Source organism: Ctenopharyngodon idella, chromosome 5 (genome assembly GCF_019924925.1).
Source record: "Ctenopharyngodon idella isolate HZGC_01 chromosome 5, HZGC01, whole genome shotgun sequence".
Lineage (NCBI taxonomy): Eukaryota > Metazoa > Chordata > Actinopteri > Cypriniformes > Xenocyprididae > Ctenopharyngodon > Ctenopharyngodon idella.
The window spans coordinates 18909040-18929385 of NC_067224.1; the positions used below are offsets into that span (position 1 = coordinate 18909040).

A 20346-nucleotide genomic window follows, 5' to 3' on the forward strand; every position below is an offset into this window, starting at 1 on the left:
CGTTTCACATCCCTCCTCCCTTTATTTTACATGTGGGAAAATGCACAACACAAAACTCTGGGTCGCTCAATGCTGCCTTAATCACCAATCAAAATAACACCCTGATCTCACCACGGCTTAATATAAAACATCAGCAACACTATGAAGAACACATGTCTCTTTTCTCTATTCATTATGAGGAAGGTGTTAGCACTAGCATGGGGTACTCACTAATTGGCCACCAGATGGTCATTATGTGGCATGTTTTGTGGAGGGGGGTTTTGGAGGCTTGTTGCTGAGCACCTGGGGTGTTTTCTGATTGGAGGTTTTCTTGACAAATGATTTATTCATGTCATGTCATTGGTCAGACCTCTGTAGCCACAAGGCACAAATTAAGGGGGTAGTTTCCAAAATGCCCAGGCCACGGGCTAGAAAGAATGGGCTCATTTACACAATGAGTCTTTAACAATGTAAGGGGTCAGGCCATTCATTTGGTTCACTCTTTAGCAATTCACAGCATAAGTTAATGTAACGTAAGTGTTTTCGGAAAAGATTTAGCTTAAATACATATTTAAAATGTATGCTCTTTCTTATACATATTGTATATCCTTAACTCAACATTTAACATTCTCTTTTAATTCTTCAGTCAGGAGCTTTCCCTCCTGTCCCTTGCAAGATGCAATTATATATGCCTAATTTATGATGTGGTGCGCCTGAGTGCAAATATTTGGTTTCACTGTGTTCTATCTGGGGTTAAACCCATATTATGTACTTGAAAGTTGAAAAACGCTTGCACATGCGCGGAGTGTGACACTCGCCTCTTCAGCCAGGCTGCCCGTGTAAAGCGGTTTGCTTAATTTACATCGGGTCATGTGCAGAGGTCATACTTGTGATTTTGCAAAAAGGCTTTGCTTGAGGTCACCAGCAAACTTTCCAGATGTGCCAGAATGTCATTTGATGTGCATAAGCAGAACCGTGTAATTTTGTGACATGATGATATTAAAGATGGCAGTTTGGGTTCCCAAGTGAAAAATGTATGTGTAACTCACCATAATTTAAAGCTTAATTTACATTTGTAATTGTTGAAGGGGAGAAATGTGGGATGGATGGATGGATGGATGGATAGATAGATACTGTATATAAATATACTGTTAATTATACATAATTTATAATTATAATCATTTATACATGTCAATTCAATTCATAATATGTTAACTTGATATGTTATAAATGTAGGGTATTAGTATATTTAGAATAACATTGCCAAGTAAATGCTGTAAAAGTATTGGGTAATACTTTATGGGGAACACATATTCACTATTAACTATTTTTACCTCAATAAACTCCTGATTTACTGATTATTAATAGTTAGTGAGGTTGTTAAGTTTAGGTATTGGATTAAGAATGTAGAATAAGGTCATGCAGAATGAGGGATTAATATGTGCTTAATATGTACTAATAAACAGCCAATATTCTAGTAATATGCAAGCTAATAAGCAACTAGTTAAAAGACACTGAAATAAAGTGTTACCAAGTATTGTTCGTTGCTAGTTCACGCAAGTATTTTGAGATGCATTACGCATTACCCTGTGAGCATTATTTAGTTTTGTTTAGTATCAACGCTTCTCTAAATGTGTGCTGATGAGCCATGTATCTGTTCATGTTGGACAGTCTTGATCCAAAACAACGAACCCATGCAGCCCTCGTTGTCCACCCATAATGAGTTTTTTGTGCAGAAGAAGCTCGGTTTGTTTAGCTCAATGGAGCATTCTAACCCCAGATGGCCAGGTGCCCAATGGAACATATGGTGAGAATCTAGCCCAGGCAGGGAGATGATGGAAGATTCATGGAGTGCTCACCGGCTCTCTGGTATATACCACTTGGGGCCAGGGGTCAAATGAAGAGAAGATTAGACTTCAGTCTTTCTCTGTCTCACTGATTTCGGCTGTTTTTTCTTGCACTGTGGCGTTTGTAGTCTTGTTGGAGAGAAACGCCATCGTGTGGATGTCAGAGTAATAGCAACAAGTAACTATCTGTACACAAACAGCTGAGCATTGAAATTGTGAACAAATTACTGAATAAAATATACACTCCATTGATTAGTTTTCATTTTTTATTTATTAAAAAAATACTTTAACATCTTTTTAAAAGGTGAGGTGACGGCGGAAATGGATTAGAATGCACAGATATTTTGACATTTCATTAGTTTTGTGTTGGTCCATAGGTAGAAATCATATAAATAAACTGTATTGCAAACATCTGAAAATTAGAAGTTTTGTCCAAATATTTTGATCTAATTTAATATAGGCTACATGTGTGTAAAAGAAATTATGAGTATAAGATATAGGCTACTGTATTGTACGGTTTGTTGTTGTATTTAGAATGAGGTATATGTTATCATCCCTGCAAGCATGATAAAAGCAAAGCTGAGTTTCTGAACTCCACTTGGCAAAAAGCGGCATTTCAAAAGCTTTAGCATGTACATGAAAAAAGCACCAGTGACATTTTATTTTAAAAAATGAAGAATGTTAACGCATTGGTTTCTCCTGATGTAATAGAACAATAACAAAACAACACTAACAGTGTGTGAAACCAACAATAGCCTCATTTTCTCAAAGTTTAACTTTGCATAGCATAGTGAAGCATCCTGTCATGCTTAAATGAGAAAACATTCCATGAGTTTTTACACCGAGGTCAGTAAAACATGTTGTCACATTCTCTGGTGGTACATAAACTAAACCTGATGCCCACCAATAGATCATTAATGAGGTAAGCATATTCTGCTGAGAAAAACCTGTATTGTTACTAATTACAAAGTGCCAAAGTTACTTGACCACCATTATGTGCAGATGATTTTATTTTTGATTATTTTATTCTGATTACTCAGTTATATAACCAAAAAGAAAAGGTATCCTCTTTGTATCTGGTGATTATCCACACTGTGATGAGATGCTGCTTCGCTGATGGACAGGGTTTTTCAGGGCTATGGTTGAGCTTCTTGGATCATTCAGTCCAAATCGTATAGAGGCCATAGCCTGGAATAACTGGGCCTGAAATTCAGTCTCTGGCTTTGCTTTCTCCCAGAATTGCTTCTCCTTTGGAGTGAGTTCATTTCCTTCAGGTATCTAAATAATAAGATAAGACATGATGTTCATTGTTCATTGTTCAAACTGTTCATTCAAACCTTTAACTTTTAACACTGTGCTACACTGCCACCTCATGGCACAAGCTGCACGTTTTTATTTATTTATTTGAATGTTATTAAGCAGGTCTACTTTGACAGGGTATTTTCCCCTGTCGAAATAATATTAACAACAACAACAACAACAAGGAGACATTATGAGTAAGAAAAAAAAATCCTTACTTCAGCAGACACTCTTTGCAGCCATATTTTCTCTTCATCTGTAAACTCCATTGCAGAACTGAAACCTGTCAATAAATTGCAAGTTAATTAAGTTTTAAAGGTAAAATGTATTTTCTTTGACGTCTAAGCCTGTCAGGAAAAAATATCGCTAAAGCAAATCTTTCAAGCAAACCAGGTTTTAGTGGGTAGGCCTCTATATCTGTGAATCTAAACGAAAGTGAAATTAAACAGTATAAACTAGCCTATTCGCTTATTTTTCTTTGAAATAAAATAGTTTGCAAGGAGAAAGAAACTTTTCAAATTAAAAATTGATTGATTGTGTCCTATAACCACTCTCACTTTTAAATAATAACATCTGCATTTTAAAATAGTGCCTGGCTGGTTATGTACATTGCTTCCTGACTTCATATAGGCTAGCTCAGATTTACATAAGCAGGCTATACTACATTTTACTACAGTGTCGACTTGTCATCTGACTCTAATAATAAGTATTAATGTCCTGTCATAAGGTGTCTTTCTATACACATATACAAAGTGATTTTGACTTACCTTTTAAGGAAAATCCTTTGACGCAAAAAATAAATAAATCCTTTTTTCGTTAAAAGCAGCCCCGTGCTCTGCTTAAACGGAAGTTATATAGCATTTCTGTTAACCAACAGAACTGTTTTTGAGTGAACGTGGGAAAAAATATACGTGTAGTCTATTTGTGCATAAACGTCCTGCAGACAAATCAGCTGTCTCGGCCGGCTGCGGAAGGACGTGAGAAAAAAATCGATACTTTCACTATAGCGATTAAAATCAACTAAAATATGTTCAAAAATATCAAAAGTGTTTAAAAATTAAGTCTGCTACTCGTTTACTACTCGTGTTTATCCGGTTAGATGAACGATCTGCACTCACGCGATTTCCCCTAAATCCCTCAAGTGAAAGTGAAAGTATCATTACGTTTTCTGTTGTGTCTGTTATCTACCACTATTCAAATTTATTATGATGAATAGGAAACATTTAACAACGCCTTCCGCGTGTATTTAACCCTCTTATGAGACTAATTATGAAATCACAGCTAGAATAAATGACTTTATATTTGACATATATAACTATTTAAGACTATAACCATTTTCCAAAATTACTTTTTGTACTTTTACTCTTTGACCTTTTTTAGGGTGCCGGTCAACTGACTTTGTGCTATTAAGGTGTGATGTGTTAATGTCTGCTTCACTTCCAAAAATGCCAAGCACATAGATTTTAATTTTATATTGTCTGAAGGGGATGTCATATTAGAAATACTAAAATGTATTTTTAAATTTTTATTTTCTTTGTGTCATTTATACATGAAGTCGTTACAGCAAAAGTGAGACATAAAAGAGTGGAAAGATATACCGTTTTATTTCATCTGCAACATATCAGACCTCTTTCAGATTTTATTGTCATTTACCCATTTACATATATTGATAGAAAAGTCCCTTTCCTATAACAAAGAATAATGGCTATTTGACAAATGAATATTACCAGGACATTTTACAGTTCTTTTGAAAAAGTTTTGACAGATCAGGTCTACAGACTTTCAGACAACTGACTGATTTGTTTTAAAATAGTCACCGATTTAAAACAGAGCCCCTGAACCACACAGATCAGTCGAGAGGTTATTGATCATCTATACGGAAGAGCAGCACGCTGTTGCCCAGTGTCATCTGAGCATTTGGCAGGAGGTTTATGGAGATCAGAAATCCTCCTCTGCGTTTCGGGTTCTCGAGGCCTTCAGCTCCTTGAGGCGCTCCATGCAGTCCATCAGACTCCTCTCTCCGTGCACCTTGTTGTCACGAGTCCTAACATTCACAGTGTCACTGCTCTTCTCCTTCTCACCCACCACTGTCATTGCATAAACAGTAAAAGTTAGAATCACAATGAATTCACGACAGCTTTACATATTCTGTAAACATACCTACAGCTGACATTTGTTAATTAAAATATCAGGGAAACAAATGCAATTTTAATTTAAAGTTAATTCTTTAATTCTATTTAGGCTCCTAATTTTGTTTATAATAGGTTTAGATGCATCAAAGGTCAAATATTTTCTTATAATGTACAGTGCGGCATTACACCATGTCTAAAATGGTTCGATCAAGGATTCTGTCTCTCTAAACCTCTCCTTTCCAAGAGCCTACACTCACAGTCTCACAGCTTGTCTACCGCTCACAGGATGTGTCGGAAATGAAACGGCCATTACCATATGTGAATTTCATCTCCAGAGGGCTCCTCAGCACTTGTATACACAGTAATATGAACGGTAACAATGGCGCAGCGAAACTGTTTTCACCACACAGAAAACAGCGTCTTTTCAAAGTACCAACATGCCTTAGCTGGACTACTGCAGACAACTGTGCATCAAAGTAGATGTTGTTCATGGGGAGTCAATAAAGTGGTGTGGGGATGTCATATTTTTCTAGGACAAAACTCGTCCATACCAGTAGCACTTTAGCACTTCCGGTTCCATCGTTCTGAATTCAATGGGTTTTTTGAATGCTTGAAATAAGGTCTGTGGTGAACACAAGCTCAAGATATTTTCATGTTTTAGTTTTTTTTTCTACAAATAATACATCAGTAAAAACCTCTTGTGTTTTTTTTTTTTTGTTTTTTTTTAAGCTTTTACTTGTCTTGAAAAAGGCGGTTGCTAACGAGTTGCTAAATCAGACTACAAACACTGTCAGGAATATTAAACATCATGAGCCGAACAGGTAAACTCATCTACTCATTAGTCCACTTTCACTGCCTCGCTGCGTTTATAATCACACTTAAGCAAACTATTATAACTCAAACTTCCAGGGAAAATGTTTTTAAACAAAGACTGTTGTCAGAAGCTTAGTGATGGTGACGACGAAGCCATGCGACCCTGTGGTTCGTTTACAGCCTACATTTAGCTTTTGACTTCTGCCAATTGTATTTAAGCTTCAAAATGCATAAAAGATGAAGATTATCACAATGAACAAAACATGTAAGCATCCTAAGCTTCTGTTAGTCGCAGAGCTTATTTTTTGCACTAATCCAAAAGCCGATGGAAAAATCCTATTGGGTTTTTGTCAAGGGAACCAGGGTGATGCTGACTTCCAGGTAGGCCTACAAAAATACATCATTACTACATCACCCAAGACCATAGACAGGCATTATACAAATTTGTTATAAACCTACGTAGGTTTGTGCAGGAAGTAAGACTGGAATTACAGTTCAAAATCGGTTCTTTCTTTTGGGAGTCAATAACTCCATTTGTTGTGTACTTTGAAACTTTGCAGACTTTTTACATTCACAAACATCTATATGATACACTACACAAAAGGTACTAACCAAAAAAGCATAATAGGTGCACTTTAAGTTACTGAGAATCAGTCATGGTTAGCTTGTGTTGTTTTTGGTTTATGAAACACAAGAGCAATTATATACATAGTGGCCTTTATTTTGGCACCAACTATAAAGAGAAATATGGGCAAAAACAGATAATTTACAGTAGTAAACAGGAACAAGCCATGATTTTTACAGTGTCTATCAAAATAAAACCATTTTTCTAATGTTAATGTTGGATCACTCACCTAAAATGAAATTGTACTGAGCTAACTGTGCATTTCTGATCTTCTTGTTCAGTGTGCAGCCTGGATCCAGGTCCACATCCGTCATCAACCCTCCCTTGTGGAACTCATGTTGTACCTGAGATTGACAAGAGCTTTTTTAAATTCTAATTATGACCTGTTTGTGAGCATAAAAGATATGCATGATTTATCATACAGATTAAAACAGTACAGGGATTTAATTAAAAACTATGGGGTCAGTACAATTGTTTTTTTGTTTTTTTTTAAGAAATTAATACTTTTATTCAGCAGTTGAATTTAAATTGATCAAATGTGACAGTAAAGACATTTATAATATTACAAAAGATTTCTATTTCAAATAAATGCTGTTCTTTTGAACTTTCTATTCATTTAGGAATCCTATAAAAAAAAAAAAAAATGTATCACAGTTTCCACAAAAATATTAAGCAGTACAACTGTGGCATTGATAATAATATGAAATATTTCTTGAGCACCAAAATATCAGAAGTAACAGACACTGATGTATCATAAAATGCAAGCAGAACTTACTCTCTGGGCGTACTCATCACAAGTGGGTCCTACGGGCACCACCATCACCTGACGTGGGGACAGCCACAGTGGCCTGTGAGACACCAAAGCAGAAGAATTTGTTAGCACATACGGTGTGAGACTAAACTTTATCTTGTTAGAGTCTCTTCCTTAACTATACCATTTTCCTCCATAGTTTTCAGTCAGGATGGCGATCATGCGTTCCACTGATCCCAGGATCGCTCTGTGGATGATCACGGGTCTCTTCTTGTCATCACCATCATGGCTGAAGACAGACAAGATGTGGTTTACAGGCTCAGCAAATTAGACAGCTGACAATCATGAAGTGAAATGCAGGAGGAGTGTAGTAATCAAATGTAACCACAAAATGTCACTGTTGTACAGGGAACAAAAATAAGGGCTCTACTCAGGTTTTCAATTCCCATTATTATATAGAGGCAAAGATTAAACATACCTTACAAAAGTGAGATTGAAACGAATAGGCAACTGGAAGTCCAGCTGAATGGTGGCACATTGGTGATACCTGCCAATGGCATCCTTTATCTGAATATCAATCTGAATGACAGAAAAACAAAATAGTTGAGTGTAAAGTCTTTTTATAAGTGTTTATATATTTTGCTTTATTTATCTGTATGTACCTTTGGTCCATAGAACGCTCCATCACCAGGATTCAGAACCCATTTCTCTCCGAAATCATTCAGGCTGTTCTCCAGTTGCTAAAACAATTAACAAGGGCTTAATAAAGTCAAACTAGATAAGACATGCGCGGTTTATCATGCATATCATAAGAGAATAACTGTATTAAAACAAATTGATGAGATGTTATGATAGTGGTAAAATTACACCTTATATTATACACTACGGTTCAAAATTATGGGGTCGGTAGGATTTTTAAAAAATAAATTAATATATTTATTCAGTAAAGATGCATTAAATTCATCAAATGTGACAGTAAATACATAATTTTACAAAAGATTTATATTTCAAATAAATGCTGTTCTTTTGAACTTTCTATATATCAAAGGATCCTGAAAAAAACACGGTTTCCAAAAAAAAAAAAAAAAAATTAAGCAGCACAATGATTTTCAAAATTGATAATAATATATAATAATAATAAATGTTTCTTGTGCATCAAGTCAATATTAAAATGATTTCTGAAGATATAAAATAGAAAACGGTTCTTTTAAATTGTAATAATATTTCACAATATTACAGTTTTTACTGATTTCTGATCAAATAAATGCAGGCTTGGTGTGTTCTTTCAAAAACAGAAATCTTACCAACCCTAAACCTTTGAACAATAGTTTGCATGGACATTGGTTTGGGACACTGAGTTCATGTTGAGTTTCAAATTCTACCTTCTCAGCCTGGTCCCACAATTCAGGTTCTCCTAGGAATTTTTCTGGCCTGGTGGAGAGGTTCAATTTGAAGGTGAAGCCAAACACATCATACACCGTACGCAGGAAGTCGAGACAACCCTTTATCTCGGACTCAATCTGATAGGAGTAAAAGTAAGGAGGTAAGATGAGGAGAAAAATTACCTCTTGTGTGGAATTCAAACAAACAAAGTATTAATGTGCTCATGAATCAAACAGTTCTTTAACACAGACCTTTACACCAATAATTTTCTCATGGCTTTCGTTTGTGATTACTAAATAAGGATTCTTATAATAATTCTCCAGAGATCACTAATGAAGAGCAAAACCAAATATATTCATATTCAAAATATTGTATGTATTTAGGATTTTAGTCATTTCAATGACTTCAGGTTAGGGAACCATGAAAATATGAGGTCACAAAAAAGCATTGTGTATTCAAAATTAGTTGGTTCTAGTTCTCAAATCTGATTGGCTGAGAGCCTTTTCCAGCCATGCGATATTCTACTAATATCACACACAATACGTCTCACAATTTGTATCAGTCTGCTTGTTTCTGCCGAATCTATGCTGGAAGAATTTCTCAACGCGAGCGTCAATGGTGGAGGAGCAACCATTTCTAATTTTTACAAATTCTACTGTTATTGTGTCACAGAATACAAAACAAGTTGTAGAATGTAGTTGTTTAGACTTCAAATATGCGATTTATATATAAGCATGGTGCCTATTTGAACATTTGTTTAGCCGCTTTCGGAGATGTGAGATCCAGGCCGTCAGCAGCCGTTCATCACTCATGTACACTCCTCGGGAATTTGCCACTGACTCTTATGTAGATAGTAGTTAAACTACATAATATATAGATATAATTTGTTTTAGGTATATCAAACTGGCAATCTTTGGTCTAATTAATCTATTACTTGTTCCAGAGCAAATTGATCTGGCAAGCTTAAGTCTCATAACTTCAGATTTTTATTTCACTTAAATCCTGTACTAACTAGAGCACTGCTTTTGTACTTTTGATGGAATTGTTTTCTTCTTTTTATCTCCTATTGTACAAACTTCTTATACTTTTATAATGGCTATTACTGTTAATTTAAACATTGTTCAATAAATAATATTTTATTTTATATAAAACATTTGCCATAATTTGTATTGAGAAAAGGTCTGTTAGTGGTTGTGACTGACATTATTATGCCTGTTCATTATTATGCCTGTAGATGGCGGCAAAGACTGTCTTTATGAGTGTGTCAGTAACAAAGACTTGTATATTGAAAAGGAACGGAAACAATGTTGTAAACAAGAATGTTATCTTTTCTTTAAACAACACCTTATAAGATGCAAGTAGTTCTAAAGTGACATTTTCGAATTAATAATGAGGCTTGGGCTCAACTGTTAAAATGTCAAGTTGAGATTTGAATCCATGGTGGAAGGAAGTAGTTCTGCACAAAAGAGGGTTTTTAAAGACACTCTGTTGTTGTTTCTTATATATTTACACACTTGTGCTGTCTAACTGTTGTATAAAAGCAATAATCACACTCGTAGTCATGTGATATGGCTCTATATCAGCACGGCTGTGATTAACTCCAGCCATACTGATATAGAGCCATATCGCACTCCTACTGGTGTGATATTGCTCATGTAACATGCCTGGTCCATAGAGCAGAAGATGTGAGCGTCGTCTTGTTGGAAGCGTCTGACTCTTGTCAGGCCAGTCAGAGCTCCAGACAGCTCGTTACGGTGCAAGACTCCAAAGTCTGCCAGACGTAGGGGCAGCTCCCTCCATGAGCGTGGCCGGTGGTCAAACATCAGACTGGAAAACAAGGAAAAAGTATACATTAAAAAAAATTCCCCATAACAGATTTTGCTCACCAAGTTTTTTGCATTCAGGGATACTGTCCTGCCATATTGTCAATGCCTGTTATTATTAACAAACACTTCAAAACTTCTGTTGCTTCACATTAGTGAATATAGAAAGATTGTTTACCAGTGTCCAGGACAGTTCATTGGCTTGAGAGCAAAGATCTCCTTCTCCACCTCAAAAGAGAACATGTTTTCGCTGTAGTGCTGCCAGTGTCCTGAGGTTTGCCACAGTTTGCTGTTGTAGATGTTCGGAGTGACCACTTCCTGGAATCCCCTCTTTCTGTATTCACTCTATAAAGTAAAATAGACCACAGTACAACAAAAACAGTCCATGAAAATAAATATTCAAGTGGTTTGCCCACAATCATTACCGGGGTCCTTGAAGTGGACCAACCTATCCATTACATGGTCTACTGAACCATGACATCCATAAAATGCAATTTAGCATATCCTAATAGACCTCTGCAAACCCGGCTCCACATCACACCCTTGTTTTGTTGGCTATTGTAATTTTTTTAAATGGATGATATCGGCTCTGTAGTAACAGAATAAACTATGAATTCGAAATGGGGGAAACTCACCCTAATAAACTCGATCAGCGTATTATAGATGTAGGCTCCTTTAGGGAGAAAGAAACAGCTACCTGGGCTCAGGTCGTGGAAGAAAAACAAGTCTTGCTCCTGAAAAGACCAAAGCAAGAGAGTGTGTAAAACATTAAAGGTTAGAGAAACAATTATGACAGATCAGAAATCTAATACAAATTACAGGAGGATACAAAGGAAAAGAACAAGAGAAGTTCAAACGAGCAAGAGAGACAAAAAAATAGGACAAATGGCTGATTACGCTCTAGCTTTTGTTGTGACAAAGTGTTCCCTGTGCACCCATCAGCATTGCCCATGAACAGATGGCACATTAAGGAGACAGACATCTGCCTTCTTTATGGGCACAGTCCCTGCTCCCCACACAGCCCACCTATCAGACCTGTCTTCAGTCACCCCAGCGAGACACCCTACACAGTGCATCAAATGGGGGGTTGGGGGGCAACTTTCTGCTCAAGTCATTAGAACACCAAGGCGTCCACATGTCCTACATTGTGAGCAGTTTTGTCCCCCAAATGTTTGGTGGAAAAGGGCTGCTTTATATTAATTTGTCCATTCTGATTTCCCTTTATAATTATTCACTTGCAGTAAGAATGAGCATACATGTTACTGCTAGATTTATGATTTAAGTACACTACTGTTAAAAAAGTTTGGGGTCATTTTTTTTACATTTTTTTTTATTCAGCAAGGATGCATTAAATTGATCAAAAGGGAGTGGGATGGTAAATTTTTTTTATAATATTACAAAAGATTTCTAATTCCAATAAATGCTGTTCTTTTGAACTTTCTATTCAAAGAATCCTGAAACAGTTTTCAATATTGATAATAAGATCTATTTCCTGAGCAGCTAATCAGCATATTAGAAGGATTTCTGAAGGATAATAATTTGTTTCTGAAAACTCAACTGTGCCATCACAAATAACATTTCAAAATATAATAAAATAGAAAAGTCATTTTTAAATTCTAAAATAAAATAAATTTAATTCATGAAATTATTGTTTTTACTGTGGGTGTTTGATCAAATAAATGCAACCTTGGTTTTGAAAGCATTATTTCAAAAACAAACAAACAAACAAACAAAAAATCCTACCGACCCTAAATATTTGAATGGTAGTGTATGAAAGACTTTTTGATTAAGAGTATGTATGAGCCAGTACTGTGCACTATTAGTATATTTAATCCCTGTCACCCAAGTGTTTAAATAAAGCATGATTTACATAATCCATAGGAGGGGATACCACTGACGCAGCATTTTGCGTGGCCATGGCATAAATTTAAAAAAAAAAAGGTTTTGTGATGTGCTGCATATTTCATGTATATTTTTGGCTTATCTGAACAAGTACCTCTGTCTGTTTATTGTAAAAATCCACTACATATTTCAGATGGATTTTTTGATCCTGTATTCATATACATTTTCACACATCTACTCATACCCGTCCCAGTTTGCGATGATCCCTGTTCTTGGCTTCTTCCTGGAATTTCTCCCATTCTTTCAGCATCTTGGGATCAGGGAAAGAGATGCCATAGATCCTCTGCAGGCTCTCCATATCAGCTTTTCCCTCCCAGTACGTAGAGGAATTCTGTGATGTACATCATACACGTTATTTGGGATTATACCAGGAGTGGCAACTGTTGGTCCTGGAGAGCCACAGTCCTGCAGATTTTGCTTCAACCCCAATCAAACACACCTAAACAAGCTAATCAAGGTCTGAAGGGATACTAGGAAGCTACAGGCAGGTGAGTTTTTATCAGGGTTGGAGCTGAACTCTATAGGACTGTGGCTCTCCAGCCATTGAAACCATTTATTGAAACCATTAAGAAAAGGACTGAATTGTGCACCTTGTGAATCTTTAAGGCCTTGATCTTTCCTGTATGTCTTACATGAGGCCCTCTGCACAGATCGATCAAAGGCCCACACCTACAGAAACAGCAACAAAACAAACGTGTAAAAAAACCAAGGTATAAATATACTGTATATAGACTACCAATCAAAAGCTTAATATTTTTGTGGAAACCATGATTAAATTTTTTGATGAATAGAACGTTCTTTTGTAACAATTTGAAAGTCTTTATTGATCAATTTAATGTGTCCTTGCTGAAGTATTAATTTCTTTCAACAACAACAAAAAAATCATACAAACCACAAACTTTTGAACAGCAGTGCAAGTACACGTGAAAAAAATTGATAATCACAAAAAAATAAAAATAATAATAATAATAATACAAAAAACACACAGCAAAGGTTTTTGCAACCAAAAATCAGACCTGTAAACTGTAGTTGTTGGGGTGGTAACCTTTTCATTCAGAATCCTGCACTTGAACTTGTTGTACTAGAACAACGAGAGAAGCAGATTTCACTGTTCTGAACTTCAAGGTTAAGGGTGTTAAGGGTTTATTCACGGCATGAGCTTATATTTCTCTATTTTAGAAAGGAAGCACCTACCTTGAACATCTCCAACAGAGTCTCCTTCTTTACCTCCAGCCTCTCAAAGGGCTGCTTCTCTTTGATGATCTTCTTACACAAGTTCTCCAAACATGGGAAATCATTACTCGATACACCTCTGAGAACCGGCAGACGAGGAAGGGAGAGGATAGAGAAATTAAAGTACACAAAGGTGCACAGGTTTCATTACAAAACATAAGCCCTTCTTAAATAAAAACTAGAACGCATAGAATAACCAAACATCTCACAGATGTCACCAACTAAAGAAACTTTTTCTACCAGCAGTCATCTTTTATGACAAAGCAATATTTTTTTCAGTAAAATACCTATTCTGGACCAGACAGAGCCAAACTAACAAACAAGGCAGAGCTTGACAGCGATATTATCAAAATGAATAACATTTGCATAAATTGACATTCAACAAGTAAATTACTGCATTTATTATGTTCCTTGCTGTTTATCTAAAGCCAGTGCACTGGTCCTGGTCAAACAAAAGGTCAAGTAATTGTTGAAAAGGATTTAAAAAAAAGGACAAAATGTTTTATTTCTTGAACAGCTGCTTGGCATAATTTCTAACCACAGATGAATTAATGTGACTTTCAAGCTCTGACTGACAGTTTTAAATAATAGATAGTAAATGGACATAACAATGACACGCATTAACATGGATGAGCACAGTCATCTGTAATACTACTGTTCTGTCGATGAACAACCCAAATTATTCTAATAAAGAAAATCTAAAGAAAAAGCAAGAAAGAATATGTTTGACTTACTCAGTTTCAAGAAACATATCATAGTAAAAGCCATTCTCAATGGGTGGTCCGTAACAAAGGCAGCCTCCATAGATTTTCTCCATGGCCTCTCCCATTATGTGGGCACTGGAGTGCCAATAAACCTAAAGAGAACACATTTGTTTTCTGAAATAATATGCAAATATGCACTCTTTCAATAATGTATTACATAAAATAATTTATCAAATAAACAACGTCTCCATGCCTACAAATGCAGTACTACGGTGACATTTCATTTGTGGTGTGGTCACTGCTACTGCAGACAAGTGTTCATTAAAGAGGACCTATTATGGCCTTTTGCAAATTCTTGATTCTACTAGAATAGATTTTCATGCTTGAATGTTCAAAATCACATTATTTTTTACATATTTTACATAGTGGCAGCAATGTAAAATATGAAAAGCACAATGTTCTCTGATTGGTTGGACCAGTGTGTTGTGAGTGGTCAATAGCTTTCAACACTTTCAATGTTGCAGTTTTAGCACGAAAAAGGTCTGCAAAGTGAGGCGACTTAGTTGCTTTGCAGACCTTTTTTTATGCTAAAACTGCAACATTACACACTAAAAAAGTTTAAAATGTAAAAAAAAAAAAAAAAAGAAGCATTATAGGACCTCTTTAAACAAACTTGTAGAACGCTCTACACTTACTGCTTGTGCTTCTTCGTCATCAAATTTGAGAAACACTAGACTGCAGTCTTCCTCTAAGGGCCGGTCCAGATCCCACACCCCATTGTTCACTTTGGAGATCACAGTATTATCAGCAAGGCCTTGGCTGTTAAATAAAAACACATTATAACGTTATACATAGTGATTACAAGTTACTGCATAAGTTGGAAGCACAATGAAATCAAGCAATTAGTGCCTTTCAATGAGACTAAACAGAAATTTAAATTGTAGCAAGCAATCTCAATAGATTTGCCTCTAAAAAACACTTGTATACAACACAATATGACATGCTGTCTTAGAGAGAGAAAAAAAAAAAAAAAAATCACATCTTCTTTGCATTTCACCTCTGCTCAAGATTGTTTCCTGTCTGGCTTTCCAAAAAACCTGGCATTGTACACTATGAATATGGCTGGCTCTGTGACAAATTGCTTATGTTATGTTCTTCTATTGTAAGTTGCTTTGAATAATAGTGTCTGCTAAATGCATAAATGTAACCCAAATTCACTGCACTTGCTGGGTCAATATTGCTATTGAATTTCTCAAACAAAGAGAGCAATGTTTTGACTGCACCACAAAGCCTGCAGTGTTTATAAGTTGTCTATATTAACCCTTTAAGCCTTGATGGCATTTTTAGAGTTGTTTTTTCCGAGTGACATACACAAAAGTATGTAAAGACACTCCAAAACTATAGCAAGGAGTCAAAAGGTAGGTATCGTTTGATAGAAAACTTTTTAAAAATTAACTACATTTGGACATTCTCATGCTGAGAAACTGCTGATAAAATACAAAAAAAATATTTAATTTTTTATTATAATTTTACATTTGACATGTAATAACTCAGGAAGTAAATATGGTAGGAGGACCATTCTTTTTGGTGATGTTCCTCTATGTGAGCTACATCTGGATCAAATTGTAGTGATAGCACAAAGTAATCAAAGTTTACAGCATTTGGAAACGTTAGCCTTTTTGTTTAGCCCTTGACACCTCCTTAATGGGCATTTTTAAAATCGTTCCTGATGAATATCTAGTGATCTACGCAAGGGATTATGTTGATTCGGACTCATTTCAATCAGGAGCATCTACTGTAAGTAATGATGTGCCATTTTCTATGATCTACGCATGTTTCATTAAGTTATAAGCAAAAACGCCACGTGAAAGCTACATTTGATTTTAGTTAGCACCTGTGGGGTTTTATGTGTCATAACTCCGTGAGGAATATCTTGTGATCGATGCATTAGATTATGTTGATTTTGAACTCATTTTAATCGTGAGAATCTGCTGTAAATCTGCTGTAAATAATGATTTTCCACAATCGGAGCATTGTTTCATGAAGTTCCAAGCGGAAACTTGACATAAATGCAGCATCCATATATTATTTACATATGGGTCTTGCGGGGCTTCACGTACAAAAACTCACACAAGTTTAGCCAAAGCCCAAAACAATTATGCTTGTTGTATTCTACTCCATGAGACCTTTCAAATGACATATGACACATGACTATCTGAGCTGCATGATGTTTTTGACACATTGCAGAACATAGTACAAAAAAATATTTCATAAATTATGAAAATATTTGTATTTATTTATCAGCAAATAACTCTGCACTACTTAGGAGTTAAACTGGCTACATTCATTGAAAAGTTCAGACTCTAAGCTTTCAAATGACACCTATTTTGTGTTGATCAAGGCAGTATTTTTGAAAAATATGATTATTAATTTTTTTTATAGCTAGGTGGCACTCCGGTTTAGAGGGACTACTCAGCACTCATTAAGAGCTGATCAGAATGGTTGGATGCATTAAAAAGCTGAGTTTCTAAGCTTTAAAAATGATACTTATTTTGTGTTATTCCTGTCAGTGGCTGCTTAGTAATTTTATTATGAATTTTTTCCGGCGGTACACTTCGGGCTTGAAGGGTTAAATTTTTATTTTTTTTTTAAATACACGTAGGAGATTCAACTCAAGTTTACAAATCTTTTACAAGTTCCATTGCTAACTGTGACTGTTTCAAGCAGCTTCAACATTAGGGCTGAAAACGCTTGCCTTGTTTAGTTTAGTTTAGTTACTAACCTGATGCCGCAGGCAACCTGGTATGGCGTGGTCTTCCAGGACTCCCCATCTATTACTTTTCCATCGGGCAGCGTGATCTTGATGGGCTTGCTGTCTTTTGCTGCTTTCTCTGCCAGCAGGGCATCGTGTTCTGCCTTCAGTTTGTTATATATAGACAGACGCTCCTCGATGTACTGTGGTGGAGGACTCAACTATAGAGAAAAGAGAGACAAAACTCATATTATCATTACACAAACTCTGTACGTTGTTTAAAGAGCCCTTCACAGTGCATGTATCATAAATAATAAACTATAGCACCATTTAACATAACAGGAGAAGTATTGTGTTTGAAATTATGAACCAAACCAAGAACATCCACCTCTGTTAAATGCATATATGCCAAATATTTTCAAGCTACATGTGTCCATTGCAATACTAGTCACATGCTTTAGATTTAATACATTTTAAAGAGAATTAAAGTCCATTCTGGAACAGCTGGAGCGATGCTGTCAGTGGTCGGGTGTACTCTGGACTAATTTTAATACTAACCTCTACCAGTGTTGTTATGGGAATATGCAAGCATTGTGATACAATAACAGAAGCACCAACCTCAGCCTTGCCACCTGCATCTCCACCAGCATTCTTGTTTTTCTTCTTTCCTCCATCTTTGCTATTCTGAAACAAAGGGTGTGACATTCATTGGTAGTTACTGTCAATTCATTGTTCATGTCAACAAACAAAAGAGTTCAAACGTGTCACTTCACCCATTGTAAAATGATACAGAAACCATTCATGACTGCAGACCTTTAAATAACCAGAGTTTATAAAGTAATCCATATTACACAGCAGTCAAACAAATAATAAGAGCAACTTGCTCCAAAGACACCTAAAACTATGAAAAATAAGGATCCTGAGTTTTGACAGCAACATGCTGTGACTGTCTCAGACAGAGGACTTCACTAGCTAACGTTAGTCAGCTAACCGCATGTATATCTGATACCTTCTTCTCGTCCATTTTCAGAACCTTCATTTGTTCGGTCACGCTCTCATCCGCCATAATTAGACGAAAAATATCACAAGCACGAACACGTAACACGATCCAACGATTTACAGTTTAGCACAGTGCTTATTCAGGACACCGGCATACACGTTTCCCGGATATTGCAGGGAAGCCAATGCTGATGCAACATTATGAATTTGGGATGTTATCCGTGATTGGTGACTCTCTGTGATTGACGTGAGTATAAACCAATCATCAGCCAGAACATTTCAGTTCTGTCGCGGTAAGATGATGCAACGCGAACGGCATCATATAAATAGTAAGGTAGCCTTGTACTGTATATACTTCTGGCATTTGATTTCTAATTATTATATAGTGCGTATTTTTATTAATAGCAACACGAAGCTTTCTGCAGCAAAAACGCTTCAGCAATAAATATGGGCTGTCCTCTCAAACACAATAAGCGATGCACTAGTGGTACCTAGTGGTCAGAAATAAGAAGCGAACCTATTAATAATAACAATTTTTAGTGATATACAAACAGCACCTTAGAGTCTACTTATACATAAGGCATAAGGTATTTATAGCACATAAGGTATATACATAAGGTATATACATAAGGTATTTATAGCAACCCTGCTGGGTATGGCACATTATTTACCTCCATCCTTCTATCTCTAACCTTGTTTCATAGGCAAGGCAAAGCTCTTGAACTGAAAGCCCTTGTGGACTGGAAAGTGTATATTTTATCAAATGGGGAGTAGAGGTGTTTGTGGAACTGAAGAAGGGTCATTATTTTTAGAAAAGCAATTGAAAGGTTGTTTCTTAAGCAGAAACTGAAGAGTTGCCATGTTGAGAATATTTTAGTGTTTTAAATTACAGCCTGGTATGGAAACCTGGGAGTGAGGAAAAGGAAGAAGTTGTACAGGATAGTGAGAACGGTTGAAAAATAATAGGACGCCAGAGAATAGGATGCCAAAACATAGAAAAGCAACAAGGGTTATATCCGATTCCACACGCTCACTTTACACAGCATTTGTAATGCTTCCATCTGGAAGAAGGTAAAAGGTCCCCAGAGTTCTTTAAAATTATTGCAAACACTCTTTTATGCCAGTGGCAGTTGGAATATCGAATGTAACTAAGTAAGGGTACGCATCTTTTGTGATGTTTGTTGTTGTTGTTTTGTATGAATATGATTATTGTCTGTCTTTTTTGTGTATATGTATAACTTTTGTGTCTTAAATGTCCATATTGGTGAATAGAAATTTTGAAAAATAAAAATGTTTTTTCTTTAGGATCAGGATTTACTAGAACAGTGGGTTACACTGTTACTATTTTAAGGTGATTTGTTACAGTGTAATTACACAAATAAGTACTGTATAATATTAATTATCTACATGTACTTGCTATAGGGTTAAGGTTAGGGTTTTGCTTAGGGTTAGTTACTTTTAGTTAGTTATTATAGTAAGAATGTAACATGTAACTACACCTTAAATTAAACTGTTACCGAACAGTGTATGGGCTAAATTAATTACTTATTTTTCTGAAGTGGGTGCAAAATTAACTATGCTGCAGCATGAACTTTGCAAAAGGGGGACATTTTGGGGCTTTTCTAATTTTAACAAGGGTATCAAAGCTGTTTACAGATATTGACTTTTCTTTTTTTTAAGCTTCTAATCATATGTTTAAGGCATCACCTCAATCCAACAGCGACACAGTACTTTAAAACTCCCTATATTATTTATTTATTTGCATACTTTTCAGAGCTCCAGTGTCAGTGTTATCGCTGTGTAATAGCAGGGCATGTAAATTTGCCTCATACTCCATTGAGGAGGATTTACATATTCATTTAGAAAAGCTAATTGTCAAGCATGCCCAAACAAAGCCTATAAACTCAAGGGTGTTTTGGACTTTGAATGCCAGTGTAAATAAGCCCTATGGACTCTTGCAGTTGCACTCTTGTTGCAATGGTTGGGAATCATGGAACCATGTCATCTGCAGACTTCGCTTGCTTGAACGCACAGCTGTATCTTTTTTTTCCCCCCAACTCTTAAAATTTTATGCTCCTTAAATTTTAAAAGCTGTTTTTGAGGA

General features: G+C 36.0%; 1 protein-coding gene across 1 annotated transcript; it reads right to left on the bottom strand.

Annotated features, from left to right (window-relative positions):
• Positions 1–4635: 4635 nt before the first annotated feature.
• On the bottom strand, positions 4636–18447 carry tars1 (threonyl-tRNA synthetase 1). Its single transcript, XM_051895061.1, has 19 exons — positions 18253–18447; positions 17862–17927; positions 17274–17464; positions 15187–15310; positions 14522–14643; positions 13749–13866; positions 13571–13635; positions 13145–13223; positions 12739–12885; positions 11288–11386; positions 10831–10997; positions 10494–10656; positions 8829–8966; positions 8109–8186; positions 7925–8025; positions 7631–7735; positions 7471–7543; positions 6925–7039; positions 4636–5212 (listed from the first exon to the last, which is right to left on the bottom strand). Exons 1-19 carry the CDS (start codon positions 18307–18309, stop codon positions 5064–5066), a joined length of 2157 nt encoding a protein of 718 aa, XP_051751021.1. The 5' UTR covers positions 18310–18447; the 3' UTR covers positions 4636–5063.
• Positions 18448–20346: the final 1899 nt, after the last annotated feature.